The sequence below is a fragment of the Scyliorhinus torazame genome, chromosome 1 (genome assembly GCF_047496885.1).
Source record: "Scyliorhinus torazame isolate Kashiwa2021f chromosome 1, sScyTor2.1, whole genome shotgun sequence".
NCBI lineage: Eukaryota > Metazoa > Chordata > Chondrichthyes > Carcharhiniformes > Scyliorhinidae > Scyliorhinus > Scyliorhinus torazame.
In genome coordinates, this window is record NC_092707.1 from 59,132,685 (window position 1) to 59,151,248 (window position 18,564).

An 18,564-nucleotide genomic window follows, 5' to 3' on the forward strand; every position below is an offset into this window, starting at 1 on the left:
CTCTGGGCGAGAACCTGATCAAGGCAGGTGAAGCGGGCCGTGAGACTCGTTATGGGTTCGACGCCCGGCGAAAATCCCATTTTAGCCCTCGTGCCCTATTCAGTGAATCATGCGATTCCCGCCTGCGGCTAGCAGCCCCAGAGTATCGCCCCCAATATCTTTTCCTGATATTGGTTTGACTCTAACTGTCTAAAATTAAAAGCAGCAAGGGAAACAATAGTCTGAATGTAAAACACTTCAAATTAAAATGACAGAAGATGTTGAATTGAACAAGATGCATTATATACAGATCAATGAAGGCAATCAAAACAGTCAAAGATAATAATTTATTAAAGTTGATACGGTACAGTGTTGGGTTAATACTGTCTTTACATTTGCCTTCTCCCTGCAACAACTGTAATACTATACATTCATTTCAAAACCCAAACTTAGAAACGAAGAAAAAATATTCAACATATCCATATGCTGATTTCTGAGTAAATTACTTTTGGGCAAAATAAATCAAGGTATGTACATGTTTATAAGTCTAATTTCCCACATATTTTACATACTGTATGAAAAACATTATAATGTCCACACTCTCTTTATACATAGACTAAAGTCAGACATTCAGAAGCAGTTTCAAATGCTACAAGGTTTTTATACACTGAAATTAAATCCAAACTTAATAATTTTTCTAAGTTAGTTGATACTGAAACTGTAATAAATGCAGTTAAATGAATGTGCAGTACAGAGTAATGAAGGAGAAAAAAATGTTTAAGCAGAAAAGAAGAGCAAAATAAAGTTGCAAATTTACACAAACATGTCTTTATTTCAGTATTGCATTAGAAGGTTTCATCATCATTGCAGCTGTTTGTCCAGTGCCCAAAAACCTCACAGATGTCACAATAGGGGCGTTCATCATTTCTATTGCCATGGTAAGTAGTATGTGGAGGAAAGTCAGACATCTGTGCTTGTGTGGGACAATCCTCTGTATCATGGAGGTCAAAACAATCACAGATATCACAGAAGAGACGAGGTGGTGGTTTTTTCTTTGTTTGTGTTTCATCCAAGCTGCAAAGAAGATATGTAGCATAGTAATATCAGTGGCGTTTAATTCTATCCTCTTCAAAATGATATGCAAGCTAGATTTTTGTGTCCCTTTCCTAAAGGTAGAAACATCAAATGGTGGAAGGAAATGTGAAAGACCCATATGGTCCTTTTGTTTTAAAAACCTTTGCACTTATTTCCCCATTTTCCCATGGTTTCCATGCCATCTTCAGGAAACAAATTGACTGAAATCTGGCCAATAATAAGTTATGGCAGGGGCCTGGTGACAATGCCTTGAACAGGATCCACGTTTCAACATTGCTCACAATAGCACAATTAAGTTTAATAAAGTGGAACTGTATGGGAAGCAAGTAACATTTCTCAAGCATTATAGGTGTTAGGTAGTTTAATAGAGACACACACACACCTATCGGCACTTCCTGTCTTTTCACACTCTCAATGGCCTAATATCAAGGACTCAAAGTCATAGAATCATAGAATTTACAGTGCAGAAGGAGGCCATTCAGCCCATCAAGTCTGCACTGGCCCTCAAAAAGGGCACCCTACCTAAACCCACACCTCCACCGTATCCCTGTAACCCCACCTAACCCAACCTCTTTGGACATCAAGGGCAATTTAGCATAGCCAATCCACCTAACCTGCACATTTCTGGACTGTGGGAGGAAACCTGAGCACTCGGAGGAAACCCACGTAGACACAGGGAGAACGTGCAGACTCCGCACAGACAGTGACCCAAGCCGGGAATCGAACCTGGGACCCTGGAGCTGTGAGGCAACTGTGCTAACCACTGTGCTGCCATGCTGCCCTGTGTGAAGAATGAGTTGCAGATTTCCCAGTACAGACTATTAACATATTCCAAATTGTACCCACAAAGTCACAAGACATTTATTATTTCAGCTTACCTGCCAAAATTGTTTATATCAGTAGCATCATTGCCATTAAAGGATGCTTCAGTCAAATGTGCTAGCTTCGCATTCAGTTCTTCATTCTTCTTTTGTAAATCCACTATTACAGAGTTCAGGAATTCAATCTAAGATAGAGGTATAAACATATATAAATCCTTAAAATGGGGTGTAAGCTCTGATCTCAATGAAAATTGAATAGGAATATGTAGGCTTAATTTTTGAAAAGAAAGAGGGTCCAAGCTAATTGAAAACATTCTGCACAATCATGCACAAAAACAATGAGAATATTTGGGGTTTGTAAGTCAAACCGCAGGAAGAAGCTTCATAACCCTTCTGACTCAGACAGTTGGCAGACTTACAGAAAGACAAAAAAAATTCTGTAAAGAGAAAATTGAAGTGGGTCCTAAATATGATCAGTACTTCCAAACATTGGAAAGCAATTCAGTATCACAACAAAGAGGCAAATATTCAATAAATATAAAACACAATTATAATAATTTACAAAATAATTAGTTACTAAATATCACAGATCACACCTCTTTGCAAGCTAAGAATGCAATCATGTAATTATTTCAACTTTGGATTTTGAAATATGGATCAAACATTATGAAAAGGTAAAATAATAAATCACCATCATTGTAATGTTATCTCTATAACTTAGTAGCATGCTTGTATTATGTTAAAACGATCTGAGGAAAATTTACGTTAATGCAATTCAAAGAAGGCCAAGGCATAAGCTTTTATGAAGTAATCTTAAAGAAAGGTTATCTGGAACTTTCATCGAAGGTTGACCAACATGTATGTTTAAATTGGACAACCCAGTATCACAGACGGCCACCTGGTAATTTAATGTTTTTCTAAATGTTTGATCTGTAAAAAGACACTGAAAGAGAGAAGCAGGTCGATTGGCTCATGCAGAAATTGACCAACTCACTCATGCAAACATAAATATGACCCATTTCATATTTGTGTACCTGTGGCTGGACCATTTTGTACTTGGTGCTCAGCAATGTTTTGTGCAACTAAAACAACATGATCCAACTTCAGGAATTGGATGATTACCAGACAGCAAATTATATTATTCAATTAATACTGATAAGCAACATGTGCACCCTAAATCAAAATGATAATATATAAATCCTCCATTGCTATTTGTCAGAATATATGTTGATAAGATCACGGAGGCAGCTGTTATTTCCCCCTGGGAGCAACGTAAAATCAGACAGCAACAGGCAGCTGGTACCATGTTGCTGATGTCTGATGAGAAAGATTAATTACAATAGGTAATAATCTAGAAAGACAGAGATAAAAGAGTACATTTCTAATATATCGCGCTTGATAAGGTTCCCCACGGTAGGCTATTGCAGAAAATACGGAGGCTGGGGATTGAGGGTGATTTAGAGATGTGGATCAGAAATTGGCTAGCTGAAAGAAGACAGAGGGTGTTGGTTAATGGGAAATGTTCAGAATGAAGTTCAGTTACAAGCGGCGTACCACAAGGATCTGTTCTGGGGCCGTTGCTGTTTGTCATTTTTATCAATGACCTAGAGGAAGGCGCAGAAGGGTGGGTGAGTAAATTTGCAGACGATACTAAAGTCGGTGGTGTTGTCGATGGTGTGGAAGGATGTAGCAGGTTACAGAGGGATATAGATAAGCTGCAGAGCTGGGCTGAGAGGTGGCAAATGGAGTTTAATGTACTGGTAGAGGGATTGAGTTCCGGAGTCAGGAGGTCATGTTGCAGCTGTACAGAACTCTGGTACGGCCGCATTTGGAGTATTGCGTACAGTTCTGGTCACCGCATTATAGGAAGGACGTGGAGGCTTTGGAGCGGGTGCAGAGGAGATTTACCAGGATGTTGCCTGGTATGGAGGGAAAATCTTATGAGGAAAGGCTGATGGACTTGAGGTTGTTTTCGTTGGCGAGAAGGTGGTTAAGAGGAGACTTAATAGAGGCATACAAAATGATCAGGGGGTTAGATAGGGTGGACAGTGAGAGCCTTCTCCCGCGGATGGAAATGGCTGGCACGAGGGGACATAGCTTTAAACTGAGGGGTAATAGATATAGGACAGAGGTCAGAGGTAGGTTCTTTACGCAAAGAGTAGTGAGGCCGTGGAATGCCCTACCTGCTACAGTAGTGAACTCGCCAACATTGAGGGCATTTAAAAGTTTATTGGATAAACATATGGATGATAATGGCATAGTGTAGGTTAGATGGCTTTTGTTTCGGTGCAACATCGTGGGCCGAAGGAATAATTATTGCGCTGTATCGTTCTATGTTCTATCTATATAACACAAGTTGATCTCTCACGCCATAGCAAAAGGGCAGTTGGAGGATACATTGTATTTTAAATAGGGACAGACGTTTATGGCATCTACAGCAGATTGTCAGAACCATGGGTTTATTGTACTTAAATAATTCTATTTTATTGTAGAGCACTTTCGAGTTTTTCCCTGGTGCTTTGGGGGTCAAGTTCATAATGCTAATTATTCTATGCAGATTAAAAATGGGTTACTTTAAATTTTAGCCCTAATAATTTTTAAAGCTCAAAATATACAACATGATGGTATAAAGGTATCAGCTGGCAGCAGCAAACTGGCATTTAGACATCCTGGGGAGAAATTACATAGTTGGGGTGAGCAGTTCTTGGGGTCTGATAGCACTGGTGGATGTTCTTAGATTTGGTAGTATAAAGAGGGTATAGTACTACTATGAGAGGGAGTTTAAGGTGCACCAGATCTTCAAGGTAAATGTTGGGAGTTTTTAAGGAGCGGAAGGACACAGGGCTGACACAGCATATGGGGTGGGGGATTGGGCAAGCACTACTGGATCGGGCAGCAAGTTTCTGTGAGATCTCTATAAAGATTGAATTCAATGTTTTACAGCGAGCTGCCGATCATGCATCTGTTTTTAACTGTCCCTGTCCATTTCACAGTTGTCACAAATTAGGATATTCAGATTTTGTAAGAAACAATAGAACTCAGGTGATGTTAACAATCTTTGATTTTCTGAGAATATTCAAAATTCAATTCATTTGCTTATTTGGGAAAAATAAAAAGTCAAATACATATTCTCTCGGCTTGATCCATTTATTGCGTCAGTTGGAATAACTGACTGTTAATAATAATAATCTTTATTAGTGTCACAAGTAGGCTTACATTAACACTGCAATGAAGTTACTGTGAAAATCCCCTAGTCGCCACATTCCGGCGCCTGTTCAGGTACACTGAGGGAGAATTCAGAATGTTGGGTCTGCATTCAGCTATCAGTGGACCATTACATGAGATTTAAGAACCAGATATTGGGAGACGTTGAGATCTTCCATTTGTGATGAATGTTTTTTTTTTAAGGAATATTGAATTCCAAACATTTGGCCATTTAAGGGTTGAAATCCAGGGGCTAGTGTATTTGACTAAAAAAAACCCTGTTTGCTGGGTCTGGGTGTTTTTAGGAGCCAGAAGGTGAAATTGACCAGAAGAATGTGTATTTCAGTCTGGGCTAATGCACTGTGGTTTGACTGGGGAGATTGTGTGTTTTCAGCCTGGAGGGAGTTCATTTGTTTTTTTAGCTTGGGGCGACGATGTCATTTCTGGGTGAAGCTGAAGAATTTAGAGAAACATTTTGAGAAAGATTCGGAGAGGATTTGAAGTCTGATCTGTCTGACACGGAGTCCACAATTCTCTTCCAGTATGATAGTCATAAAGAGTATTAATATTTATAGCAGAGCAGGACAAGAAGCTGAAACATGCCAGGTGAACCAGCTTTTTGAAGATATTTAGCCAGAGTCTGAAGGGTTTCTAAGAGGAGCCAAATCTGTTCCGAATTGAAAGCTGTACGTTTCTTTCCTTGTTGATTAATGGGGAATTGAGCAGTAGTCTTTAAGGGGTAATTGAAAGCTATTCTTTTCGGGTGTGAAGTTAAAGAGTTTAATATCGTATTCGTAACAAAGTTTTGTCTTAAAAAAAGCAAATCCCTATTTCTTCATGCAATCATTCTTGGAACGAATCATTTTTCACTGCACAGTCTTACAAAATAAACTAAAATGTTGGCGTTTTGGTCCAGTATTCTAGTCACCATTGGGGTCACATTTATTTAATGGCGGCATTAGAAGAAAATCCAATGGATAAAGTTAATAAAATTTGCATTGCACTTTTTTTTGCCACTTTCCCCTGTCATTTTTAATGGTGGTTTATTTTCAGCGATCATTTGGGATTGGATGTTTTTGTAAGTTATGAGTAGTTTCTTACTGTCATTTTCCTCATTTTCTTGCTCTTGATTCATACTTTGTTTTGACTTGCTGATTTACTTTGATTCAGTGTTATGGGAAAAAGTACAATCACAAAGATATGGCAAATAGGAATTGAGCGCTAAGTTCAACACATATTGTGGATATATTTAATTGACAAACGTGCTGCAATCTTAAAGACTCACAACAGTAATGGATAATACTTAAGATCATCCTGTATAAGACACATTCAATGTTTGCTTTTTTTTTTCTTTCAATATACATTTCTGCCTGACAATAATTATTGTGTGATTAAAAAGTACCAGGATGATCTTAGTTAGGGAATTTTGCCAACGATATAAATGCAGAACAAACAAATATGAAAAAAAGGCAAGGAAAAACGAACCATTTGCTGTTTGGAGAGAAGCATCGTCAGCATCAAGAGGGGGGAAAATGGAGAAATCTGTTAGTACAATGCAGCATTACGTATCCAACGAAAGGTTTTGTACAAATATTCGGAAATAAGCAGAATAAGTTTACACAGAATTGTAACCAGATGCCTTTAGTGTTTTGTTTTCTTTGACAAAAAATAAATGTAAGACATAACGTGATGAACCTGACAAAGTTCCAAAATAATTTCAAATAAAATGTTTTGGCTTACATTTGATATTTTACACAGTTATGTTAGTAATCACTTATTGCAGAATAATCCAGTTATTGGAAAAATATCTCCCCATTCCATTACTTTGCACATTATCTTTTCCATTATCTGTTATTCTTTCTAATTGTTCAAGTTCCACTCCTAGACGTGTGAACACGCGCACACAAAAAAAAAATCAAGGCTGACATTCCAGTGCAGTACTGTCAGAGATGCTGTCTCTCAGATGAGATGTTAAATAGAGTCCTACCTCATCTACCTACTCAAATAGATGTAATAGATCCTCTCTTTCAAAGAAGAACAACTTGTTTTTAAAAGTATGGAAAAATACTTGTTACATTGTAAAGCTGCTGGTGCATCTTTGTTTTTTGTTTTCAATGATTTTATCATAGAATTTACAGTGCAGAAGGAGGCCATTCGGCCCATCGAGTCTACACCGGCCCCCGGAAAAGTATCCTACCCAAGGTCAACACCTCCACCCTATCCCCATAACCCAGTAACCCCACCCAACACTAAGGCCAATTTTGGACACTAAGGGCAATTTATCATGGCCAATCCACCTAACCTGCACATCTTTGGACTGTGGGAGGAAACCAGAGAACCCGGAGGAAACCCACGCACACACGGGGAGGATGTGCAGACTCCGCACAGACAGTGACCCAAGCCAGAATCGAACCTGGGACCCTGGAGCTGTGAAGCAATTGTGCTATCCACAATGCTACCGTGCTGCCCACCTTTGCCTGCTCACAAGCTACCAGACAGCTCCCCCATTCCTGAAATGAAAAATCAATAACTATTACTACAGCAAACTATTCTCAGATTTAGTTTCTTGAAGTACAGAGCTCGAGAATTGCTGAAAGATGTTCACCGGGCACACATCAGGGCAGACCTCAGGATGCCAATTTTCAAAGAGAGCAAGAATTTTTACAGCATGGGAAACGGGGTGCTGATTGATTGACAGGTCAGCCCTGATTGGTCGTTGCACTGCAATGGCGAATGCACCAGGGAGTGAATGCTCCCGTTTACTTGAGTAAGGTGCAATCTCTGGATATACTCCTTTTGCCTGCAGAGGACAGGTCCCTGCATATGAATAGATGTTTATGAAAAGCTTCAACAGCTCGTCTCTATATTCAGCAATTCTCAGATTTGAAAAAAATCTAAGAAATGGAAAACAACATTTGTAGAAATACCTGCAAGAGATTAATAAAGCAAAAAGGAACGTTGAGGTAGTAGGGCACTGCATAGTGAGAGGGATTGACACTGCTTTCTGCAGCAAAGAGAGGGTGTCCAGACAACTGTGGTGCTTGTCCAGTGCCAGGGTTCCGGACATCTGCTCAATGCTGGAGAGGAGCATGCAGCGGGAGGGGGAGAATCCAGATGTCATGGTCTATGTAGGTACCAACAACATAGAAGTAGGAAAGAGATTCTGCATAGAGATTATGAGGAGCTAGGCACTAAATTAAAGAGCAGAACTTCAAAAGTTCTAACCTTTGGGTTATTACCTGAGCCATGTGTAAATTGGCAGAGGGTCCATAAAATTAGGGAGCTAGATACCTGGCTCAAAGACCAACCATCTGTGGTTAACTAAAAATATTAAAGACAGTATATCAAGCTTTAAGAAAAATGTGCAAATATTGGTGGCAGGTCAGAAGATTTGTGGAGGAGAAGTTGATTACAGTTTGTGGAGCACTGGCAGCTGTATTGGGGGAAAGTGGGGCTGCGCCATTGGGGCAATCAACACCTGAACTGTGCTGGGACCAGTGTTATAGCAAGTCACATAACAAGGGAAGTAGAGAGGGGTTTTAGACTAAACCGTGGGGGCAAGGGATCAAATTTGGGAAGATGTGGTCAATCAAAGAGTAGAGAAAAATACTTGATTGAAATGTACAAGATCCTGAGGGGTTTTGACAGGATCAAATGTGGAGAGGATGTTTCGTCCTGTGGGACAATCTAGTACTCGGTGGCACGGTGTAAAAATAAGGGGTCGCCCATTTAGGACCAGGATGAGGAGAAATCTTTGCTCTCAAGGAGGGTTGAATGTCTTTGGAACTCTCTTCCTCAAAAGACAGTGATAAGTAGAGTCTTTGAACATGTTTAAGATATAGGTAGATAGATTCTTGATAAACAAGGGGGTGAAAAGTTAGCAGAGTAGGTGCGAATGTGGAGTTGAGGGTACAATCAGATCAGCCATGATTTCACTGAATGACGGAGCAATCTCGAAGGGCTGAGTGGCCGACTCCTAATTAGTAGGGATGCTTTACTACCACAGGTTCAATACATATTTCACCTCTTATACATCTGTTTAGCAGTCTGTTTTATTTTAACAAAGTAATTTTGTTGCTAAGTTACAAAATAAAAGATTTACCTGACTCTCAGGTGCATCATCTCTTTGTTTTTCAATGACTGGTTCACCTTTAGATAAAAAAAAGATAAGCAGTTTAAAAACAATAAATGTGTGTACCACCCTAAGGAATATGGGGGAACATTTTAAGAATATATTCTCCATCTTTTTATGAAATATGTGCCAATTTTTCATACTTCAAAACATTAGGTGAGACTTTGAAGTTACAAGGTTCATTAACTGTGTTTCCAGCAGACAGATATCAAGGATTATTTTTTATTTTGTTGGCTGGCCAAAGAATCATAGGAGCTTGCAGTATAGAAGGAGGCTATCAGCCCAAAGGTCTGTGCCTACAAATTGCTAATTTCATCATGAATGACTACACATGCTTGAAAACTATAATTGAACAAATCAGCATTGGGAGGGAGGATGCATTAGCAGTTTTAATGGGCTTAAAAGTGGACAACTCCCCATTCCCAGATGAGACGTGTCCTTGTCTGCAGTGGATGGCAAGGGAGGAGATTGCAGGGGCTCTCTGATGCTAAATTTCAAATCCTCTCTGAACACAGGAGAGATGCAGAGGACTGGAGGACAGCTAATATGGTCCCATTATTCAAGAAGGGAAGTAGGGATAAACCAGGTAATTACAGTGGGCCTAACATCAGTGGTAGGGAAATTATTTGAAAAAATTCTGAGGGACAGATTTAATCTCCACTCGGGGGGCAAGAATTAATCAAGGATAGTCAGCATGGCTTTGTCAGGAGCAGATTTTTTTCTAACAAATTTGATTAAATTTTTTGGGGTGGTAACTAGGTATGTAGGTGAGGGTAGTGCAGTTGATATAACCTACATGGATTTCAGTAAGGCTTTTGACAAGGTCCCGCATGGGAGATTGGTCAAGAAGGGTTTCAGGGAATTTTCTCAAATTGGATCCAATATTGGCTTTGTAGCAGGAGCTAGAGGGTGATGGTCAAAGGTTGTTTTTGTGACTGGGAGCCTGCATCCAGTCAGCATGTACCACAGGGATCATGCTGGGTCCTTTGCTGTTTGCAGTGTACAATAATCTAGATGTGAAAGTAGAAGGTGTGATCAGCAAATTCGCAGATGACACGAAAATTAGTGGTGCGGTAAATAGGAGGGAAGCCTTGGATTACGGGACGATATAGACAGGCTGGTTAGATGCGCAGCAGAGTGGCAAATGAAATTTAACCATGAAAAATGTGAGGTCATGCATTTTGGGAGGACTAACAAGGCAAGGGAATATACAATAAATGGTCAAACCCTAGGAAGTACAGAGGATTAAAGGGACCAAGGTGTGCAGGTTCACAGATCTCTGAAGACAGCAGGACAGGTAGTTAAGAAGGCTGATGGATCTCTGTGTCTATTCGGAACCCTGGATATCCGTTATTCCTTCTCAGTTCCCAAATAACAGAGGTCAAGTCTGTGCTTTTTGGCAAAGTTCATTTGAACTTTATTTGTCAGCTTGTGCCACTAGTAAACTTGATTTGTCAATACAAAATTAGGTCAGATTGATTGTCTTCAGCGAATACAGTAGTTGAGTTTTCATTCAATTACAAATCGTGGTAATTCTTCAAATCATAATACACAGTATAAAATGACTGAGTGATTTAAACAAAAGAAAGATGGCGATTTAGCAAAAGCAAGCAAAGGAAATAGGTTTCAGAAAGAGATAGATTGATTCTGGAATGGATTGTTCCATCCCGACAAGTGATTCTGAAGGAGATTATTATCTTAAGGTTTTGCCTTCTTTAATGAAAAGAGCTATATTCAATTCCTTTTGGAAATTGTTTTAGCCTCAACTACATTCTGTGGCAGTAAATTCTACAGTTTCACCACTCTCTGGGTGAAGAAATTTCTCCTCACCTCAGTCCTAAAAGGTTTACCCTTATCCTCAAACTATGACCCCTCGTTTTGGACTCTCTCAACACCGGGAACATTCTTTCTGAATCTACCCTGCCTAATCTTGTTTCTATGAGATCCTCTCTCACTCTTCTAAACTCCAATGAACATAATCCTATAATTTCCTTCATAGAGGTGTCAGCTGTGGCTCAGTAGTATCACTCTTGCATACTCAGCAGGCTCAGAAATCAAACCCCACTTAATTGACTTTAACACACAACTCGGCTCATTCTTCAGTGCAGTATTGACGAGATGTTAAACAAAATCTTTGTCTACCCTCTGAGGTGGATGTAAACGGTCTTGGAAATATTTAGAGATGGGCAGTGGCAATCTCTGTCCTCGTGAACATTTAAAACAAATATAGTAATGCATTTGTTGGACTGTGCAAATTTTCTACTGCATTTCAACAGCAAATCCTGTGAGTGAACCTACATTTTAAAAGTTCAATTAGTATGCTTTTGAGGCAGACCCTATCCCAAAGCAGAAGAACTGAAAACAAAACTAAGGGCAACAGAAAAAGTCAACACAAAACTGATCTGAATTTTCCAATCTCTAAGGAAATCAGAAGCAAGCAGAGGCTGGGAAATCAAAACTAAAAAACATGTTGAAATATATTAACGGTTACAGATTAGATCAAAGCTATACAATAGCAATTGTTGAGTCCACTGGAGCAGAACAGACAAGCTGAAGTCTGAAGAAGCAGCTGGATATAGAAGCTGAGAATAAACAAAGCAAATATGTTACTGCAGCTGTTTCTGTTACTTGGAGGACCTACGCAAATATGAGCAAGTTGAGCAGGTTATGCAAACGTGCCATTTGTGGTGAAGCTGGTGGAACTCGAGTTGGCTGTGCGCTGCTCAGCTGGGGATCAGATGATCTCCTAGGAGGGAAACTGAAATTCTTTGTGGGGAAGACGGTTGAAAAGACTGTGACTCACTGCGTGGACTGATGAGCTAATTCACAAGATCTGTCTTAGCTATACCTGCCATTAAGAGTTTCTATTTAACTGCAATTTGTTTGCATTAATTAATGTTTAAATCATGTTAATTCTGGATGTTAGAGTATAGGCTAAATAGTATTTCTTGTTCACTTTGCTGATTCTTGTATAGTAATTTTTTTCTGCTCCATTCATTTAGTCAATAATTGGGATTTCAAACGTCATCCACTTTTTAAAAAAAAAAAAAGCTCCTGGTCTCTATTGAGATCACGGTACATTTATCAAGTTCAACATGAGCTGTAAAATGCTTTGGAAATGTCTAGAGGTACTATTCTAAACAAATTATTTTTTTCTTTATTCATCGGAGAGGTCAATGTCTTTCAGTTTTCAAATAATTCATTTGTAACTCTGTCACAAATTGATTATTTATGTCACTCATATTTGCTTCCATCTCATTTTAGATTAGTTGTTCATTTTCCCCACATTTTGGCCAATATCAACTCATATAGAAATCCACAACCAATTGGTCCAGGTAAAGCGAAGATAGGGGGTGGGATTTCTGCCTCACCACGCTGGCGGGATTCTCCATTACCCATTGTGGGGCAGCCCCATGCTGTTGGGAAACATCTGGCGCCGGCAAAACGGAGCATCCTGCCGGCGTAGAATCCCGCCCATGAACTTTGGAAACTTGAAACATTTTGGCACAGTATATTTTATAATATGGGGCACAATTGGATGGTGTTGGTGGGGGAGGGAGTGGACAGTTAAAATGTCTTGAGTTATTTGCCTTCCATTTCTGGTTTTAATGGATGTCTGACCAAGCAGATAAACCGTCCATTCAAAACTGGCTGGATCTCAATTTTGTATCTAATTAGAGTCTATTGACATGCTTGGGCCACAAGAACGATTGCAACCAGCTTGTGTGGGAAAGCTGTGCTTGTTCACCACGTAATGGTCAGCATGAAGAAGTAGCCATGATATGGAGATGCCGGCGTTGGACTGGGGTGAGCACAGTAAGAGGTCTTACAACACCAGGTTAAAGTCCAACAGATTTGTTTCAAATCACTAGCTTTCGGAGCACTGAGGATTCACCTGAGGAAGGAGCAGTGCTCCGAAAGCTAGTGATTTGAAACAAACCTGTTGGACTTTAACCTGGTGTTGTAAGACTTCTTACTGAGCATGAAGAGGGTTAGGTGGTTGGAGAGGTCCTCCAGTTTATGTTTCGTAAAACTTTTATTTGTGGAACCAGGGCAAACAAACAGGTATTCAGTGGGCCACATACAAACACAATCGCACCAACATTCTACCAACGTGGTCCCACTCCCATTGCGTGATACTCCAGAACCTCCATTCCTGTACATGCCTGAGTACCATGATTTTCTGGAGGCCAGCAGCTGCTTTCTGTGGTTAAAAGTTCTGTGGCCTCGCAATGTAAGTGGGAAAGTGAAGCCAGTGTTTTCCACTGGAGGTCTAGTGACAGCTAACATCAACACCCCAGCCCACCATCATGACACACCAGCACTTTATGGGTCAATGTACCACACTGCTAAGTGGTTTGAGGGAGGTTTTGCATCTTTCATGTCCTGCACATGGAACTACTAAGAGTAGAATAAAGCATTCAAACTAAATTTGACAATAATCATACATCACATTGATTAAAATATGTATCAATATTAATATAATTAGTACAGTAATGCATTCATAGAATCCTTAGTACAGAAAGCCTTATTAAAAAAAACAGAGTGCAAATATGAAGAACTATTCATGTCTATTTACCTGAAGAGGATGCAACATTGTCACGCTGCCTCTGGTTATCATTGATTTTCTTCTCCAAATTCTGCACCTTTTGTTCAAGTTTTGATTTGTCGGATTCCAACGATTGGACTACTGACTGCAATCTTTTTGCTATGGCATTTTCACTTCGTAGCTCTGTGATCTACAAACCAAAGTCAAGCATGACTGATGTGTTCCAGGAGCTGCCAAAAAATATTTACTAAAGGAATTTCTAGTAAAGTTGAAGCTTTACAAACTGCTTTACATTTCAAGACAGAAACTGTAACAAACTACAAGCAATTGAGAATTCATTAGTGTGATGAGATTGACCTAACAAATGTTTACTTCCCCTAATTAAGATTTCTGGGCTGCTTTTGGTGTTGCCTCCTCCATTTAGCTTTGACCCTTTAGAAAGCTTTTTCATTTGCATTCGGACAACATCAAGATTTGTTAGCCTTCAACTGGGTCAGTGAGTCACAAAAATTGGTTACAAAGAAGTTTATAAAGAAGGATATATTGCTGGCAGGCTGGTGGGGAGGGGAGGGGGAATATATTTTTACTTTTTTCAGGTTGGGGCGTCCTTTAAAAAATGGCACCCCGCTCTGGTAGGGGCCGAGGTTCTGGAGCATGACCCGTCAGTGTGACATCGTGGGGTCTCCCTCCAGGATTGCTTTTGAGAATGTGTCAATAAACATGGTGGGAAAAGCCAGAAATGTGGCTGGCAGGATCCACACCGCTCTTGCCTCCAGACTTCACATACACACAAAATAAGAAAATTCTGCTCTTAGTCTATTGTCACACCAGAAAAATAAAGTAATTATGCACGGTAGCATAGTGGTTAGCACAATTTCTTCATAGCTTCAGGGTCCCAGGTTCAATTCCCAGCTTGGGTCACTGTCTGTGCGGAGTCTGCACGTTCTCCCAGTGTCGGCGCGCGTTTACTCCGGGTGCTCCGGTTTCCTCCCACAGTCCAAAGACGAGCAGGTTACGTCAATTGGCCATGCTAAATTGCCCATAAGTGTCCAAAAAAGGTTAGGTGGGGTTATGGGGATAGGGTGGAGGTGTACAGATAGGGAGGTGGTGTGGGCATAGGTAGGATGCTCTTTTGAAGAGCCAGTGCAGACTCGATGGGCCAAATGGCCTTCTTCTACACTGCAAATTCTATGAAGAACTCTGATTGAATGTATCTGAATGATCTAAAATACAGGGTCAATTTCAAATGCGAGTGATGTGCCCATAACCTTATTTAGAAATGATATTTCATTTATGAAAACCATTGAATATGTCACCAAAATACCATTGGATTACATTTACATAAGTGCTTAAATGTTTATTCCACTTCTGACAGATAGAAATGGTCTGCAACAATCTAAAGTTCACATTTTGCTATTTTTAAAAAGACCAATGTCTATGAGAAATATTTTAATTTAAATTGCTTGCGTCAAAACTTGTTTCATCTCCAAATCATTGCTTTTGTGAAAAGCTTCTCAACACTTTAATCTACTAAAGCACCCAATGAATCTGAAGTTTTGTATTTTTGCATTATTGATATACCATCGAAGTGAAAAAAATGTAGACACAAATTCCAATACATTAACAGTCCCAGTTCCAAGCAATGCCTATTTTTGAAAGGAATCTAGTGGAGGAGTCAAATGCAATTAACTTTGATTAAAATTCCAACATAAATTTGAACATTTGGTTGCTTTTTGAAAAATCAGACAGTTGCAGTTATTAATTCATTTTTCCAAATGGAGAAAATTAAATTCACCATCCAAGGGTCGGAAGAAGGCTTCCACAAAACGTGGGAGCCATGCAGTCGGTTGTTCCAAGACCAGTTTGTAGCTAACAACTAGGAAACCAAAGAACAGGAGGGGGTTGCTATGACACAGCAAAGGGGGGGGGGGGGGGGGGGGGGGCAGGGAAACATGGAACCCAACCATACCCAACAAAATAAGCATGAGACACGGGGGTAGAGAACCTGAACCAAAGGGAGAAAACAAAAGAGAAAATCGGTGGAGAATGAAACACAGGAAACCACAACTGTCACTGCAAATAATGTTTTTTTTGTGGGGGGGAGGGGGGAGAGAATCCAAGACGTATGTATGTAAATAGTTGAAGCCGACCGGTGTGTAAATAGTTTTGGTTTTACTTTTTATTTCCTCTTTTTGTCTCCTACTGTTTGTCCATGTTTATATTTATATACCAAAAATTCAATAAAAACATTTTTAAAAATTAATTCAGAACTTTCATTTTCTTTATTTGAATATTTTTTGTTTAAACGTCGAGTATTGATGATATAATGGGACCAGTGACCTGCCAGCATATTGTCAGCTGCGGTTCAATGGTAGCATTGACAACTTAGAGATTTGAGCATAAAATCTAGGCTGACACTCCAAGTGCAGTACCAATGTAATGCTGTCAGAGGTGCTGTCATTTTGATGAAATGTTAGAACGAATGAAACACCGTTTTCCCCCTCCGGTGTATTTGAAAGATTCCATTTTGAAGAGGAGGAGCACGGGAGTTTGTTCTGATCAATATTTATCCCTCAAACCAAGATCACTAAAACAGATTACCTGGTTATTATTACATTGCTGTTTGTGGGAGCTGATTTACACATTTCCTACATTACAACAATAAAATTAAAAAAATACTTTGTTGGCTAAATATAACTTGAGGTTCTGAAAGGCTCCAAGGTAAGCCTTTCTTTTTTCAAACTGACAAATTACTGACCTAGATTGTGACTGTCGATTAAATATGTCTATGAACTTCAAATCAGCTCCCTCACGTGGTCAGGTCGAGAACCGCTTGCAAGCCAGTTTACATTCATGTGATGTAATGAACATTAACACTTACGTTGTCTGACTGTGAACACTGATGGTAACCTATACATTTTGGTGGGCTCCCATCAATGCACCAATCAGAAAACCTATGGTCCTAATGTTTACCATGGTCAACCATAGGTTTTTTTTTTAAAAGTGCAGAAATAGAAAATGGTTACTCTTTTTTTCAAATCAAGAGGCACTTTATTCTCTAAACAAACCCACAGCATCTAACCAAAATCAATTTCTTAAAGTTCCTCAAGATGTAGTGAGGTATATTTTTAAACCAGAGGCACATGATGTCTAGAAACACAGATGGACCTACAGTCGAAGGATGGTAAATCAGCACAATTCATCTGCACAAGTCCAAAAAGCTCACACAGCCTAGTATGAGTTTATCACATTTATCATTTGGAAAAATCATACTGTCACTCTCACTGCAATATAAAGTGTATTACCAAATTAATCTAGCTTCTCAACCACCACCATCCACCCCCCTCAAACAATGTTGGGTAAATTGTAAAATGATATAGTGTAGATTTATTTGTTCTTAAGGGCAGCACGGTAGCATTGTGGATAGCACAATTGCTTCACAGCTCCATGGTCCCAGGTTCGATTCCGGCTTGGGTCATTGTCTGTGCGGAGTCTGCACGTCCTCCCCGTGTCTGCGTGGGTTTCCTCCGGGTGCTCCGGTTTCCTCCCACAGTCCAAAGATGTGCGGGTTAGGTGAATTGGCCAATGATAAATTGCCCTTAATGTCCAAATTGCCCTTGGTGTTGGGTGGAGGTGTTGAGTTTGGGTATGGTGCTCTTTCCAAGAGCCGGTGCAGACTCAAAGGGCCGAATGGCCTCCTTCTGCACTGTAAATACAATGATAATCTATGATTAATCTAGGACAAAGGTTCGGCACAACATCGTGGGCCGAAGGGCCTGTTCTGTGCTGTATTTTCTATGTTCTATGTTCTATGTGTTTTAATCCATGAGCAATGCGACAAGTGATCAATAAACATGCTTATGAGTAATTGCAAGGCAAGAGTCATTTAATGAACCACTTTAATTTTACTATTATTTTTTGTGGAATATTTGCATATTCCAAACTTTTATCATCTGCTTAGATAAATAACTTACTTCGTTCCTGAGTTTCTCTAGCTCCTTGTCTCTATCTGTGATCAAGGCACTAGTAGTAGTGATGGATTTCTGCAAGGATTTTTTGTCTTCATCAAACTCTTTTTTTAATAAAGTTTCTCTGCAGAAAAATTAAATGTCTCAGAAAAATATCAAACCAAAAAAGTTTAAAAAGGCTAAATTTTAGTTTCACATTCACTGGTATACAGCAGCATACAATTGTCCAAAATTATCCAAATCAAGCCACTATCAAAATTCAGTATGCAGAATTTACTCATTAAAATATTTTTGCATTTCTTTTTAGAAATAGGAAATCTCATACTTACATTTTCACTGTTTGTTGTGTCAATATTGTGACATTTTAGAACTGCAGTAAGACATAAAAACTATTCCAAAGTAGATCGGGCCACACTGACACCAAATTGCACTTTCGGTGATCTGAACATGCATAGTTTTGCATACCAATGACTGTATCCATGTTACTTATAAAGCACACTACTATTCAATTTAACAACATTGTATATTTTACAGTTAAAATAATTTAACACAAGAAACAAAATCCTGACTGTGAATCTGACATTCATTAAAGGCACATGATGCCAAGCAACAACGATTACATGCATAGCTTCACTGCAATTACCAGCGCCATGCAAATAAATATCTGTTGTGAATCCTGCTGATATCTGCATGTTCCCTCTCTGAAATTATACTGACCTGAACTTTTAAATAAAGAGACTATAAATAATTACGATTACACAAATTTCAGCTTGGATGAGGAAGCATACAGATCCAGCAGGCAGAGCAGGTTCATTA

General features: G+C 39.4%; 1 protein-coding gene across 12 annotated transcripts in view; it reads right to left on the reverse strand.

Annotated features, from left to right (window-relative positions):
• Positions 1 to 307: 307 nt before the first annotated feature.
• clip1a (CAP-GLY domain containing linker protein 1a) overlaps positions 308 to 18,564 on the reverse strand; it is a 282,555-nt gene continuing 264,298 nt past the window's right edge. For 11 of the 12 annotated variants that reach the window (XM_072495435.1, XM_072495418.1, XM_072495375.1 and 8 more), the window contains 5 exons: positions 17,755 to 17,872; positions 13,811 to 13,970; positions 9,202 to 9,248; positions 1,953 to 2,080; positions 308 to 1,053 (listed from right to left, as the gene is read on the reverse strand). In XM_072495435.1, coding sequence (XP_072351536.1) covers positions 825 to 1,053; positions 1,953 to 2,080; positions 9,202 to 9,248; positions 13,811 to 13,970; positions 17,755 to 17,872 — 682 coding nt within the window. In that variant the 3' untranslated portion in view covers positions 308 to 824. Of the gene's footprint in view, positions 1,054 to 1,952; positions 2,081 to 4,055; positions 6,591 to 9,201; positions 9,249 to 13,810; positions 13,971 to 17,754; positions 17,873 to 18,564 lie in introns of those variants that run through there. The other variant, XM_072495427.1, reaches the window with a different exon arrangement.